Source organism: Pan troglodytes, chromosome 2, assembly GCF_028858775.2.
Source record: "Pan troglodytes isolate AG18354 chromosome 2, NHGRI_mPanTro3-v2.0_pri, whole genome shotgun sequence".
Lineage (NCBI taxonomy): Eukaryota > Metazoa > Chordata > Mammalia > Primates > Hominidae > Pan > Pan troglodytes.
The window spans coordinates 58,916,961-58,932,384 of record NC_086015.1 but is presented as its reverse complement, the minus strand read 5'-3'; the positions used below and the strand labels follow the sequence as shown (position 1 = coordinate 58,932,384).

The 15,424-nt window shown below is 44.0% G+C and overlaps 1 protein-coding gene across 3 annotated transcripts in view; it reads right to left on the bottom strand.

Annotated features, from left to right (window-relative positions):
• Window positions 1–15,424, bottom strand: part of CACNA2D3 (calcium voltage-gated channel auxiliary subunit alpha2delta 3) — a 943,155-nt gene that overhangs the window by 175,300 nt on the left and 752,431 nt on the right. For all 3 annotated transcript variants that reach the window (XR_008546971.2, XM_016941319.3, XM_016941320.4), the window contains 5 exons: window positions 12,566–12,611; window positions 12,306–12,403; window positions 9,816–9,909; window positions 6,421–6,516; window positions 1,000–1,121 (listed from right to left, as the gene is read on the bottom strand). Coding sequence is in view for 2 of the 3 variants with exons in the window: in XM_016941319.3 (XP_016796808.3) it covers window positions 1,000–1,121; window positions 6,421–6,516; window positions 9,816–9,909; window positions 12,306–12,403; window positions 12,566–12,611 (456 nt within the window). In the remaining variant the exon portion in view is untranslated. The remainder of the gene's footprint in view (window positions 1–999; window positions 1,122–6,420; window positions 6,517–9,815; window positions 9,910–12,305; window positions 12,404–12,565; window positions 12,612–15,424) is intronic.

Here is a 15,424-nt window from a genome sequence, read left to right as displayed (position 1 = left end):
CATTGATGAGGGACTGTCTTCCTAATGAGCCCATTCAACCAACTGTAAGAGCACTCTTTGCTTTCTACAAATTTCAAAAGCACCCTTTCTGAAAATATTTTCAGTCATGGAAATGAGAAAGCACCAAGCCTTAGGGAGGGGGACTGGGCACAAACCCTGGAGAACTTCCCTTAGGATTGAGTTAGGAATATTTGTAGAAGATTAATATGAAAGGAACTGATATATGTAAAATATAACTACAGATTGAACTTTCCAGAGCAACCCAAGTTTACAGAACTAGGTTTCCTTCATCTCTCAAGTTTCTGCAATAAGCAGTATAGAGTGAGTACCCAAAATACCAGATGCATGAGGCAAGAGAAAAAAAAAATACGAGGAAAACTGAAGCATTTCCGGTATGTTTTGCTTCCAAAACTGGTGGAAATAAGACATCATTCAGTTCTTTTTGGAGGCAGGTGACTTTAATTTTTTATACTATCATATCATAAACTCTTAGGACTGAAAAACTAATCGGCTACATGCCTGTCATTGGTAACTGCAGGCTCCTGTCGAGAGAGCACATGGTTATACAAAGTCAGTCCTTAGTCCGGCATATCAGTTTAAATCAATTCAGTTCAAATGGGGAACAGTGGACCTCTGCAGGGATGTGACTCACTGAAGGTTCTGGCAAGGGATGCTTGAATTTTCTCTAAGTGGGGCCATGACTACATTTAAAAAAACTGACTGACAAGTTTCTATTAAAATCCCATAGGATGCAAAACATCAGCCCTGCTTCCTGAAATACATTTACATAATCTGGTAAAGGAAAAACCTTCCTCTTCTTTGAGGCTATTACTCTTATGGAACAGGTCACTGGTTCAGGGCTGGCCCAATATTCAGCACTGGCTCTGAGGGTTGAACCTGGTTCCTTTCAGCATTCAGGCAGCTCCCCAACACCCTGCACACAATGCCCAGACCCACTGGACCAGACAGACAGAGCCCGCCTCCAACAAGGGCACCCACCAGTGCTGAACGGGATCGAGTAGACGAAGCTCCCTGGAATCTGCTCAGCGGCTCTTCGGTACCAGAGAGGGAAATGGTCTGCGTTAAAAATGTTCTCCTTGTCGCCAGCTTTCAGGAAGTCCCTTGCAGTGGAAAAGAATCAGAAGAACATGCATCACTCAGCAGAGTAAAGGTGGGCCTGGAGCACCCCGACAGCCTTCATCAGGTAAAACCAGTGTTCACTTTTAGAACCCCAACTTGCCTTTCTCAGTAGAGAGGGGGCCTCACTTAACACTGTGCACCCCAGATTACTCAAAAACATCTTGCAGAGCTCTGGGAGTCAAATTCTGAGTGGGTAAAATGATTTTTCCTTGTATATCTAGTGAACTAATTGTCTTAAAGTCTGAAGCCAAGCAAACAAAGCCTACAGAAATCCTATCAGAAAACCCAAGGATGTCCCCTCTAAACCAGAAAGCTTTGTCTGGCTTTAATACTCTCACACATATACTCATACCCTTGGGAGAATCAACTCCTTAAGTAGATCTCATTCTTCTTAGAGCAAGTGTAAAGAAGGTAAACACGCTTCTCAGAAGAAGTGCAAAGGAAGTAAATGTGAGCCCACACTGAGATCTTTGTACCTTCTTCCCTCACCTGCCTCCTCGCTGGACAAACAGGCCTGCTCCTGCCCCCTGTGTGCATCCCTGCCCTCCACTGACTCCCTGCCTTCTGCGCAGAGAGCTTGTCTATCGGGAAGGCTAGGTGCATTCTTCTTTCTATCTCTTCCTTTCAAAATCACACTCATTTTCAAAGTGCGCCTCATCTACCATCTACCCCATGAATCCACAGAAACACATGCAAGCTTTTGCCACATCCTGGGCCCCCACAATCTTGGTAACTTTCATATAGCCCTTTATTTATTTTTTGGCCTGCACAATCATCATATCCCCTCCCCAGACCTCCCAAGATCTCTGAGGACAGGAGATTTGTTCACATTTGTGCACTCTTCACAGAGCCTTAAGCATATTCAAGTCCCAGTGCATGATTATTCACCTGACATCCCTCTAGAGAGTCACATGTGCTGTCCAGCACCTGAAGCGCCTCATCTTGGCTGATACGGTGCAACTCAGGCGGTGGGGGGATGACCTCCTGGTTAGGCCACAGTCTGCTGCAGACATTTTTCCAGAAGGGAGACCAATCAGGGGACAACATATAGGTAGGGAAAAGGCCATGAGTTGAAGCAGAAATGGCACCACTTTCAACCCAGCAGTTTGCAGCAGAGAGTTGGATCACAAGGACCATGGAGAGAAATTTTCATGCTAAGTGGTAACTGGTTGGTTTCCTGAACTTGGCACCCAGTTCAGGAAAGCATTCAGTAGTTGCAGGGTGTGTCTAACCAGGGTTCCCTTCACCTCTACCAAAGATGGAGTGCCCACTTTTGGAGAGGAGGCCCATGCCCTTGGAGGACACCCTCCAGGTTCTTAGATAGCTCTGGAATCTACCTCCCTGTAACTTGTACTAGCATGTCCTAACTCCTTTCTAAGGTCTGGGACCTTCCTCCTCCCAATATTTCCAGGGCCTGGCTCTCAGCAGGCGCTTGGTGTATGCTTAATGATCACAAGAAAAATCTAATCTCATATCCAGATAAGAGCTCTTCCAGTATTAAACACAATTTCCTATATCTTCAAAAATAAAATTTCTCAATTTGTTTAAATTCCTTTCTATGGCCGTCTTCATAAGTGCTCTACTTTGTTAATACTGCTATAAAATTTTGTGCTACTAGAACTGGTAATTGTAGGTCAAAAATGGTCTGACATAGCATAGCTGCTTGCATTTGATCTTGACTCTTATTGACAAAATGACTCTCCAGAAATTAAAAGTGTTTAAAAGAAAATTTTTTACAAAGCACTCTTCTCTCATTCAGAAGGCTAAGGCCAACTTTGGAGTCATGTGCAAGATTGAGAAAGTGCAGAGATCCCCTGTGCTATCTAGAATGCTGGAGATCAGGACTTCCAGGCTCATCCTGGTAGACAAGCTCTTCCTTGTGCTGCTGTATTCAGTGGTAATGTTTCCTAATCTAAAAGTCATCAGGCTTCAGGAATACTGAAATTTTAGCCTTTTCATTTCTTTCGCTAGACATGAAATTCTTCAAAAACCTGACCTGGACGGTGTGAGGAGGAGCCTCTGTTGCCTGGCCCATGGCAGGATGCATTGCTACTCTCTACCCTGGGTCACAGGTGCAGCCACGACTGAGCAGAAGGTGTTCGCACTCCCGGCAGGTCTGTTCAGTGGTCATTACAGCTAAGAGGTGCCCTGTCTGTGCAGCACAGGTTAATGATGCCCACACGGGGCCTTTTTCCAGAGTCATGGTAGATGAGATGGTGGCTTGGTTAGAAGGTATGAAGTGGTCCTCACTTAAGACAGTGACATTCAGGCTTTGGGGGTGGCTGGCAATAGATCTGGAATGCTGCACATCTGGGTGTCCAGTGCCCTGCTGCCCGGGACAGTGCTGGCACCTAGGGCAGCCAGCAGGAGCCTGCAGCACTTGATCCCCATTAGCCCTGGTGTCACTGCGAAAGGACTGAGTTGCCGGGAAACCCTGGAGGCCTCTGCCAACTACTAGGCAGCGATTCTGGAGGAAACAGGAAGGAGCAACCTGATTTTACAGAATCCCAAAAATGTTCTTCAGGAAGAAAGATCCTTCTGGGTAAGGTGAAAGTCTCCTCCTGGATACTAGGAGCTATTGCAGTGGTGTGTCAGGCTGGTCTAGATTCTGGGAAGAACTGGGTGACTCTGAGTGAGTAATTGAGTCTCTGACCCCCATTTACTCATCTACAAAATGGGAACAATAAAAACGCTGCACTTTACCAGGGTTGTATCAGAATTACATAACACCATATGTGAAAGAGTGTTATGGACACTGAAAACAGGCTCTAACAAATATATGGGATTCTTAAAGCCCAAGAGCTCTTTTGTTCTCTGTGGTTGAAAGGGCAGGGGTAAAGTGGCCATCTTCTAAACTTAAGGCTGTACGCTGTGAAGGCTAACATCACTGGATGCTATATGCATGGGATGTGAGAAGTCGTACTGAAGGCACAGAATGTATTATAACTATTGGGGGTGACGGCCAAGTTTCAGTATAATTGACCTACTTCCAAATGCAGGTGGCGGGGGTATGGGATGAAATCTCAGTGTAGGAGACTGATGATAGTATGAGATAATTGCAGGGTAGCAACTTTATATTATCAAGTTCTCTGCCCAATACTTAAAGCTCTGCCTTTCATGCCCTAGTCAAAAGCAAAAACTAAACCAAAAGTCAGAAATGCTAAAAACTTTCTAAGCCTGCCTTAGAGAGTGTATCCAAATAGCTGGATCTTGACAAATCCCATTTGATGGGAGGGGATAGGCAGGTAAGACCCTAAGACAATAGATGTCAAGGTGCCTCTATATGAAGCAATGACAGGAGTTTCTTCAAGACAGAAGATTTCATCCATTCAAATTGTCAATGAGTACCCACTCTGTGGGTCACGTAATGCCACAAAGAATAGAACACACAGTTGTAGGAATTTTTAGCTTCCCAAAGAAATTTTCCATCCATTAAAAAAAAAAGAGTTTTTTTTGAGACAGAGTCTCACTCTGTTGCCCAGGCTGGAGTGCAGTGACACAATCTCAGCTCACTACAGCCTTCACCTCCCGGGTTCAAGTGATTCTCCTACCTCAGCCTCCTGAGTAGCTGGGATTACAGGTGTGTGCCACCATGCCCGGCTAATTTTTGTATTTTTAGTAAAGACAGGGTTTTACCATGTTGACCAGGCTGGTCTCAAACTCCTGACCTCAAGTGATCTGCCTGCCTTGGCCTCCCAAAGTTCTGGGATTACAGGCATGAGCCACTGTGCCCAGCTCATCCATAATTTTTTTTGATCTTCACAGTAACCAAAAGAGATCATCGCTCTCACTTTTCAGGAGGACAGAATGAAGATACCCAAGTGAGATAAGCCAGGTGTACCTCCCAGCATCCTTACTGTGGTCCTTTGTCTTTTAAATCCATCACAATAACACAGTTATCAGACCAGCAAGGTGTCATGTTTTATTGTTACTGTTTTGCAGCTTTGCTTGTTTCAGTCTCAATGCCAGCAGCAGACTTTCTCAATGAGTATTAGAAAATGAATTCCCTTGTCTCCCCTTGCCTATCTGGATCCTAACAGGAGAAGGCAATGTGTATCTCAGCACCTCTAGTCCTTCCCAGGAACTTGCCCTCTGGAAAAACAATTGTCTGGGGGAAAAACGCTTAAAAAAGCCTTTAAAAATCAAGTTGCAACTATAATCAAACTTCATAGATGATAAATGTGAGTATCAAGAAGGTCAAAGTCCTGGAACAGAATTCAAAGCCAATCTCTTAAAATACCTAAACATTGATTGATCTGTCATTTACCAGACTTGGTTTTGTAAGGTTATATGGTGGGTGTCAGGGCCTCACCTAGCAGAGGCAAACAGCACTGTCAAGCTCCAAGGAAGCACCGCCTCCTTGGACCCCTGATGAGCCAATTCCTCTCAAATTGGCAGCTACCCTGTGGCTTGGTTATTCACCTCCAGGTACCCTGAAGGTTGGGGGTATAATGTTCTGTGGTAACCTCTGAACTCTCACACACACACTTGCAAACCACTCTCTAACTTTCTGAATCTTGGGACCCATTTGTCCATGTCTTAACAATCTCTCTTGCTTCAGAGAAAAGAAACAGAAAAAACTTATTAACAGACTCAGAAAAGACTTCACAGTCTACCTACTAGCCCTGGTGAAACACCAATTTGATGAGTTAAGGGCCCATGGTTCTCTGAAGATGCAGGGGCTGAGCATCTGGGTACTAGACCTGGAAACTCTCTGCCCACCATCCATCCACGTCTCTTTGGAAGTCCAAGGAGACACTGTCAAACCCCAGCATCCCCAGAGGGCCCACTCCTGGGTGTGGAGCTCTGCAGCCCCTCAGGCTAAGCACAGAGGCAGAGGTTTATTAGTAAAATGTAAACAAACAGGACTTGGAACAGTGACTTTTGTACAGGCAGGAATTCCTCAGCATAGCTGCAGAACAGCTGAACACCCTGAAGCCATTTGTTACGAGATGAGTGTTTCCTCCCTCTGGCGGCTCCCCCAGCAGCCGCACCACCTCCCAGAGTTCTGAAATGACTCATCAGGGCGGGAGAGGACTCCAGGACAGTGGACAGAAGCCAACAAGCGTGAGGAACAAAGGGTGGTGGAAGGGCTAACGGGCAGGTGAAAGCACATGCTGGGGCCTGCATGGTAGAACAGAGAGGAAAAATCTCAATAGGCCTGGGGTGGCCTAAATTATGTTTCTACCAGTAGTGGAATCAAGAAATGAAATAAGCTTCCCTTTGAATGTTCCATTTCAGAAGCTCCCTGGGCCCCTGTAGAGGATCCCTCCTACTTACTGATTGGTGAGCTGCTCAGCCCCGACAAACAGGTTGATTCTGGAGAGGCCCGTGCGAGTGCCGAGGAAGGCAACCTCCACGCCCTTGTCAGAATTTCTGAAACAGAACAACGGACGTCAGGGGGAGGCCTCTAGACAGTAAGCAGATAATACCTTGCATTTTAAGACTCACAGAATGTTTTTACCAAATAGTAGTTTTGAAACTTAAACTTTAAAAGAAGATACAGAAACACACACACACACACACACACACACACACACACACACACACGAGCACAGATTGCCAACTTGTATCCCTTACGAAAGTTTTCAAAGTAATACTTGCAGGAAAAATGAAGAACTTCCTGCCAACAAAAGCAGCATGTGAAAAAAATCTACTTCCAACCATACACACATCTTTATTTCAAGGTTCTGGGTGCAAGTTCAAAGAGGTCAGGCTAAGAACGGGAAGGACTAGCCAGTTAGGGCTTAGGACTCGCTTTTTGCATTAAAGCTACCAAGTTTATTCTTGGTCTTGAGATCATTTGTGGAATCTGCCATTAAAGCAGCTGAGCCACGGAACCAAGTTTGCAGCACCCCACAGCCTGGAATTCCACGTAGTTGGAATTGGTTTTGACATCCACACAGTTGTGGGGGCACCAGCTTATCACTTCTACCAGACCACAGGCCTTATTCTCACCACCAACCCCAAAGAGATGTGTAAAGAAATGGCTTCTTCCAATAGCTCTGTAGGAGGCTACACATAGGAACTCTAAGAAGGCCTTGGCAAGGAAAACTAATGTAAAAATTCACTAAATATCATTTTGTTTCAACTTCCAAGGCAAATTCTATATGCTTGAGTGTGTTCTTTAGGAGATTTGCAAGGTATATTTCTCCTATGCAAAAAGCAAATGGCCTTTCTTCAGAAACACATAGTATTTTTTTTCTTTCTTTTTCTATTTTTTGTTTTTTTTGAGACGGAGTCTGGCTCTGTCACCCAGGCTGGAGTGCAATGGCGCTATCTCGGCTCACTGCAAGCTTCGCCTCCCGGGTTCATGCCGTTCTCCTGCCTCAGCCTCCCGAGTAGCTGGGACTACAGGCGCCTACCACCACACCTGGCTTATTTTTTGCATTTTTAGTAGAGACAGCGTTTCACTGTGTTAGCCAGGATGGTCTCGATCTCCTGCCATTGTGATCTGCCCACCTCGGCCTCCCAAAGTGCTGGGATTACAGGTGTGAGCCACCATGCCCGGTCCACAAACACATAATTTTATCCTACAATAAATGTATGAAGAGAACACCAATTCTTGAGCTTGTTTCTCTGTCCTAAATGCTACTAGTAATTTGATCCAAAGTATTCTCCACGTTATCTTCAAAGTAAGGTCATTTGGTTACTTGATCTTTGATGAAAGTCAAAATGGTGGATGCTACCTTTAAGTATTTAAGGGCTGAATAAAAACCAACACTATGCATTTCTGCTTGTAGCCTACACCAAATTGGAAAGCCAGGCTGTCCAATCAGTTACAGATGGTGGACTACAAAGCAAGTTACCATTTTGGAAATCTTTAGTATGTGTTAGGAATGAATCAGCAACCTTTGCTCAAGATTTTGAGTTTCATGAGAGCCGAAAAGAAACACTACAAGGTTTACTAGAGAAAGAAACCCCAGGAAAGGCTCAATTCGTTGCCAGCTTCCCAGGAAATAAGATCCATGCCATGAAGGCAAGCAGTTCAAAGACACCCCTAATAATGAAAATGGCAGTCTCTCTGGGGCTCCAGATTTGCATACTAAACAGCCTACCTGACATCTCCATTTGGGAGACTTTCAGTCATTTTAAGCTCACGATGTCTAGAAGAGAGACTGGCCATGCCCAGCCCTAAACCTGATCCTCCCCCAGTGTCTCTTGTGTTAGCAAATAGCACCGTCTGCCCAATAGCTCATGATATAAACCTGGGAATGATCCTTGATGGCTCAACCTCCCTACCCTCCACAACAAACCCATCATCAAGTCCTGGAGACCTTGCCTCTGAAGCAAGCCACAAGTGGACCTCTTCTCTCTGTGCCCACTGCCCAGGTCCAAGTCATGAATCCCTGGGAAAACTGTAGGAACCTTTACTATTGTTCTTATCCCATCACCCTCTGTTCTCCACACAGCAATAGAGAGATCTTTTTGTAAAATGAAAATCTGATCATTTTCTTCCCCTTCTTAAAATCCTTCAGTGATCTTCCAGTGCTCTGAGTATAAAATCCAAAATCCTTAACCTGACTCCCAAGGTCCTGAGCCATGCGGCCCCTCTGCAGCCTCATCCTCTGACATCTTCCAGGCTATCCTCTATATGTCAGCTGTGTCCACCTTCTTTAAATTCCTCCAATGTGTCAAATGCTTTCTCATCTCAAGGCCTTTGTACATGCTGTTCCTGGAATGCTGCCCAAACCTTGAACTAGTTCCCATCTTCCTCCTCCACTTTAGATCTGTTACACTTTATGTGTCTTTACTTTTCCTTCAAAGCAGTTATGATTCTAAATAATACAGCACACTATATACCACAGGTGCCATGATGTTAAGGGCTCTATCTGTGTGGTTTCTCTCCATTTCCCCAACACCTCGCTCAGAGTGTGGCACATAACAGACACACAGTCAACACTTGATGAGTGAATGAATGAAAATAAGAACAGAATGAATGTCAGGATGGAAGGGAAGATACAATGAGGGAATGAACTATTGAATAGAAAAATGGAGAGAAACAGGATAGAAGGGAAGATAAAATGAGGGAATGAACTAAGGAAGAACAGAAAAGTGGAGAGAAATGAATCATGTAACACATGAAAATATAAGGGAAAAGGAATGGTTCTTCCTTTTCTTTTTAATCTTTAATAGTCTACTTAAAGTAATAATGGTAAAGAAATAATAATAAGCTGCTAAAGCAGTTCTCATCCTAGTCTTTGATATCAACTACCACGGCCTTCCCCACAGCCCTCCACCCTCCACTTCAGAAATAAAACCACAGGGTTATATCTAACACCCTATGAAACTGAGCTCTCACTTCTCCATCCTACTCACAACCTAACCTGGCCCAGATCCCAAGCTCCCTCAAGACTGCAAAGTAGAGAGAGCTGTGGCGAGGCAGGCAACGAAGTTCCCTTCCGCCTCCCTCTCTCTCGGAAGTGTCACCCTACCTCAGCGTACCAAATTTCGTGTAACGTTAAAACTCAAACAAATTATATGTCAAAGCCAGGAGCTTGCCATCCAAGCCCGAGCCGCTAATCTGCTCTAGCTCTTGTGGTTTGGAGCTTGGGGGAAAATTAAAGAACTTTAACACCAGGTTCCTAAAACAGTTTAGTTCTTTAAACCATAACCATATTTCGGAGTGTTGGTGAGGAAATGGCCATGAAACGAGGACACGTGCAACCACTTACTCAGATTTGTTGAGGGCCAGGCTGGTCCAATACGCTTCAATGGGGGCACTCACCACCGCGTCAAAAAGGACTTCTTGGATCAATTCTTTATCACCTGTTGGGAGGGACAGACAAGAGGATGCTTCAGCAGGGCTGGAAGAGGGGCATGAGAGGCACTCATGGGCTCATTGTGCAGCGTCTGCAGGCTACTTTCTCATGCGGCATGTTGCTTTATGAGTTAAGTTCCCACTAGTTGAAAATATGAAACAGTTCTGACACCTGGTATGCCTGCAACACAGGAGCCTCCAAAGCATTTGGGCAAGAAGGTAGTCAACTGAGAGCCTTGGGTGTCTCACACTTCAGTTTCTTGCTTTCTCACCCCATCTCGTGGTTCCTGCCATGGACCAGCAGGCTGAGTCCCAGATTTGGAGACCAGAAGCCAGTACTCCTTGAACACTTGGCTGTCATCATCCCCATTCTCTGTCCTCTCCTAAAACTGAAATTCTTTAGCACCCTGAAATTCTCAGCCTGTTGTCACATGGGAAAGAGATACCATAACTTAATAACCCCTGGGATTCTTATTTTGTGATTCCTTCTTTTTAAGAATTGTTTCATTTTATTTATTTTTATTTATTTGTTTATTTTTTTGAGACACGGTCTCACTCTGTCACCCAGACTGGAGTGCAGTAGTACAATCTCAGCTCACAACAACCTCTGCCTCTCAGGCTCAAGCCAGTCTCCTACCTCAGCCTCCCAAGTAGCTGGGATTACAGGCACAGGCCACTACCACCTGGCTAATTTTTGTATTTTTAGTAGAGATGGGGTTTTACCATGTTGGCCAGGTTAATCTCAAACTCCTGACCTCAAATGATCTGCCTGAATCAGCCTCCCAAAGTGCTGGGATTACAGGCATGAGCCACCACGCTCGGCCAAGAATTGTTTCATTTTAAAGGAGAATGTCTGTTGCCATCCAAAGGGACTCTTGGTAGAGCTCTGTGGAAGAGGCCAAGGAATGAGAGGATATGGTAAGTCTAGGAGAGGCATCCTAGAATTTTCAAATCACTCTGCAGAGAAGGATAACTAATTATCACATGGGACAGGACAGTCCTCACCTTGACTGGGGGCTAAAAAAAAAAAAAAAAGAGCTTTGCTGAAAAGCGAAAGCTAGAAATAATTTATCAGTAAGACAATGAATATATTAAGTTACGTAGTGGAATTCTATATAGTAATGCAAATAAAAGTGTTAAAGCTAAATGATCAACACAAATTTCAAAAATATAATGGGTGAAAACACAAGTTGTAGTACATATATATTTTATGCACATATTGTATGTATTATAATATAGTAATTCATACAATATACCATAAAGTTTAATATATATTTTAAAATAATAAAATTAATGCTACATATTGTTTATAGATACCTACATATGTAGGAATAGCATTAGATTATTGAGAATAATGAACAAATACAGAAGGTCATTCTCTTTGGGAGGGAAACGAGGCTGAGCAGGGACCCAGGGGCTTCAACTTTATCTATAATGTCTCATTCCTTAAAAAGCACCTGGAGTAAGTATGGCAAAATATTAAGACTGCATAGAGCTGGATGGTGACTACAAATGTATTATTCATATTGTCTCTATACTTTTGTTTTTTAAATATGTCCTTAAGAAGTCAAAGACAATGACACATTGGGCTCACAGGATGTCCATCTGATCCTTTCCCCACCAGGGCATATCCCAAAAAGTAAATCCATTCTATGGAGATGTCATTTAGTAGCTGGATAATCTCCTTACACCTCTCATAGGATTACATATGTAAAACACTTTTCAGGTCATTGAATACATGATGCTTGTTAGAGGTGGGGGCAGATATCATGATCAGTTTTAGTGGCTCTCCCCTGCCCAAACTGTAGCTACTGGAGCTATACTGTGAGAGTATAGGGTCTGTTCCTGCTTTTGAGGGATATCCAGGGCTGCCGCTGCTCTTCCCTCTTTTGCACCAGCTGAGAGATTTCCTACTCACTGAACTCCCCTAGAAGGGGATGCTTGGTAGGCAGGGCACTCAGCATGTACCACACTGAGAGGCTACGTGTCCCCGTTGTGACCCTACTCTTGGGAGAACCAGGAGATCTAGATATAGCCTTGAATGAGGCACAATCCTACTTCCAGCCTTGGTTTCTCATTTGCAAAATAAGGGAGATATGCAAATATTTACAGTCCCTTCCCAGTTGTAACATTTTCATCCTGTTCAGTTGCTTGACTAAATGGTTCAGAAGGCGACAAAGCCCAATGCAAACAGCTAAACCAGGATTGGGGATTCTGTACAATTTTCCATAATCCACATTCTTTCTCCCGTTCCTACAGGAAGCAGATATTTGATTAGATTTCATGTGACTGATAATCTCTGCCAAAGCAAAGCTTCCCTTAACAAGTGAGGCCAAAAAATGTTTTGAGTTCATTCCCCACCATCACCCCTGAAGGCACAGCACACTTTTGAAAGCATACTCACACTGGAGCAGAGGTTCTTTGCCTTTTAGGTAGAGCTTAATCGCTTCTAACTGAGACAGATGGCGGTGCTCAGGGTGTAGGTCAGTGTTGCAGTAGGACCTAAGAACATGACATGGCCCAAAACAAGAGCATGTCAATATTTACAGCATCTGCTTCCTTTGCCTTGGAATCAGGAAAACTGGGCAAGGGAGCACAAACCATGTGGAATCAAAGAGGGCAATGAAGGATGCCATGGTCAAGGAGGGATGGTTTAATTCTTACCATTCATCTGCCAAGGACACATCGGGATGTTCTAAGTCATGCAGGCCTGGGGGTCAAGGAGAAGGGGTTCATGAATAAGTACCACTCCCCCAGTCCTCCTGTGTGCTTCAAATATTCTAGGGTAGGGCTGCGGGGTGGGTTAAGGATAGACATCAACCCTAAGGGACCTGCCTTGGAGCAGGGACTCTGAGGAAAATAAACGAGTTGCCTTCCAGGCAGGACTCTCTCCCCATCTCTACCTCACTCAGCCCAGCACTGCCACCTTCCCTGGCTGTTCATCCCAGGAAAACCTTAACCCCTTGAAGATAGAGGATACACAAATGAGTTCAGAGGGAGAAGCTTAACAGGACTTTAGAAACATTCTCTCTGGTGCTCCATTTAGTCTAAGTTGGGAACCGGGCTAGGCCATTGACCTCCTGTGTGATGTCAACAGGTTATTTTACTTCTCTAAACGTCAGTTTCTTCATGTGAAAAGCAGGAATAATAGTCCCTAATTGATGTGTGGTTGTGAGGGTGAAATCATAGGTTGAACAATATGAAGTCGTCAATACTCAACTGTTTTTGAGCAGCAAAGATTGCTAGTTGTTACAGGATCCTAAGTGAAAACGGTCATCCGCCTGGGAAAGAAACTAGGGGAGCTGGGGCTTGCATGGAATCTGGGAGTTTTAATAGAAGGTTCCAGACCATCCTAACTCTGCAAGGATAACTGTTTCATTGCACTTTCACATGGCTTGATCTTAATGGGTTATCAGCAGACATACACTTCTGAATGATGACCTCGGGAACTCCCATAATGCTTATAGCCTGTTTTGGGAAGTTAGTTTCTTAAATGACTGATAGTATCTTACTGCACTCAGGACTCCAGTTTCCTTCTCAAACACAAATCTATAAAAGAAGTAGCAAAATACTAGACCTATCACACAATTCTGCTTGATTTTACAGAAAGTAGAGAATACATTAGAATGAACATCATTGCATATGATCCAAGTGGGCATACCCATGCTCCAACACCTACAGGCTGAATGACCTTGGGGATGTCATGTCAGCTCTTTGAGTTATATCTACCATGAGATACAAGTAATACTGCATAGCTCACAAGTGCCAGAAAACAGTTAAATGGGACAGGGATTAGTCCCTAGTACAATCCATCTATCTGTGCAGCCTTCCTTCTTTTTTTCCTTTCCTTCTTCCCAACCAAACAACTTTCCTTCCTTCCTTTTGCCCTCCTCCCATTCCTTCCTTTCTTCCATACTTTTACTGAGCATCTGCTATATGCCAGGTATGATTCTAGGCCCTGAGAATATAGCAGTGAAAAAACAAAACAAAAATTACTGCCTTCATTGTATTTAATTTCTAGTGGCAGAAAAGAGATAGTAAATTATATTAAAATTTAACTTTAGAGAATATCAGATGGTAGCAAGGGCTAAAAAGGAAAAGAGAACATGGAACAAGAACAGGGAGGACCAAGAGATAAGGAGGGTTGAAGGGAGAAAGAAAGAGAGAAAGAGAGAGAGAGAGAGAGAGAGAGAGAGAGAGAGAGAGAGATTCCATTGTAACTATGGAGGTCAGGAAAGGCTTCACTGAGAAAGTGACCTGAATGAGGAAAGGAAGAGTCATGCAGGTGGCAGGAAGGGTGCTCATGGCAGAAGGAATAACAAGTGCAAAGGCCCTGAGAAGGGACTGTACCTTCCCAGAAAACCGGGTTTAGAGTGTCAAGTCTTTTTCTAGTTGCAGTTCCCATCCTCCCAATCTCATTTACAAAATCGTCTCTGGCTATATTTCACAGGACCTATAAATGACACTCAGAAAAGATGAGATCTATCGGGAAGATCTTTTTGACTGCTTCTTCTCTGGGTTCCTAGGGCACCAAGGAAATTTAATTGCTTTCTAATTCTCTCACCTCTGACATTGGTCCTTCTGATAAAAATCATATCCACTGATGACTGGAACTGTTGACAATAGTGACATAAGCTCTAATTTGTTGAACAATTATCATGTGCAATACATATAAAAGATACAAAGTGGCCAGGCGCGGTGGCTCACACCTGTAACCCCAGCACTTTCGGAGGCCGGGGAAGGCAGATAACGAGGTCAGGAGTTCCAGACCAGCCTAACCAACATGGTGAAACCCTGTCTCTACTAAAAATACAAAAATTAGCTGGGCGTGGTGGCATGCTCCTGTAATCCCAGCTACTCAGGAGGCTGAGGCAGGAGACTCACCTGAACCCAGGAGATGGTGGAGGTTGCAGTGAGCTGAGATCACACCATTGCACTCCAGCCTCAGCAACAGAGCAAGACTCCATCACAAAAAAAAAAAAGATACAAAGTGTTGAAAAAGATTAAAAGATTCATAAGAGAAACAATTTCAGCAGGTAGAATTATAGCCCACACCTTCAATCTTGGTAATGACTTTTTATATTTTTTAGCAAAAGCTACCTATTTGCCACCTTTGTAATCTCTGGCATTGGCAAAGCATGTGGAAAACTCCTACATTCTGTAGGCAGTTATTCCTTATTGAAGATCCTATAGAAGTATGGTTGCCAACCCCAAGGAACTCCTTCCCTCTCCAAGAACAGAAGAGAACAATAACACACCATGGCTCCTAGAGAGATGACAAGATCCTCTACTATTTGGCCCAAGGGGAAGCAGCTTTCTTAAGTTCTATTACTCAGCAAAGCTGGCAGGATTGTCAGTCTTCTTATTTACAGAGGACCAACAGAGAGAGGAAGATATGACCTCATTTGGGTGGATAAGCAGCCACTCTCCCCCTTGCTGAGGATTTGAGCTAATTTTTTGCACAGTGGTTACAGTTAGCTCTGAAATTCTCTGTGATTGCTTAGCCTCACAGCTGTGGAACAT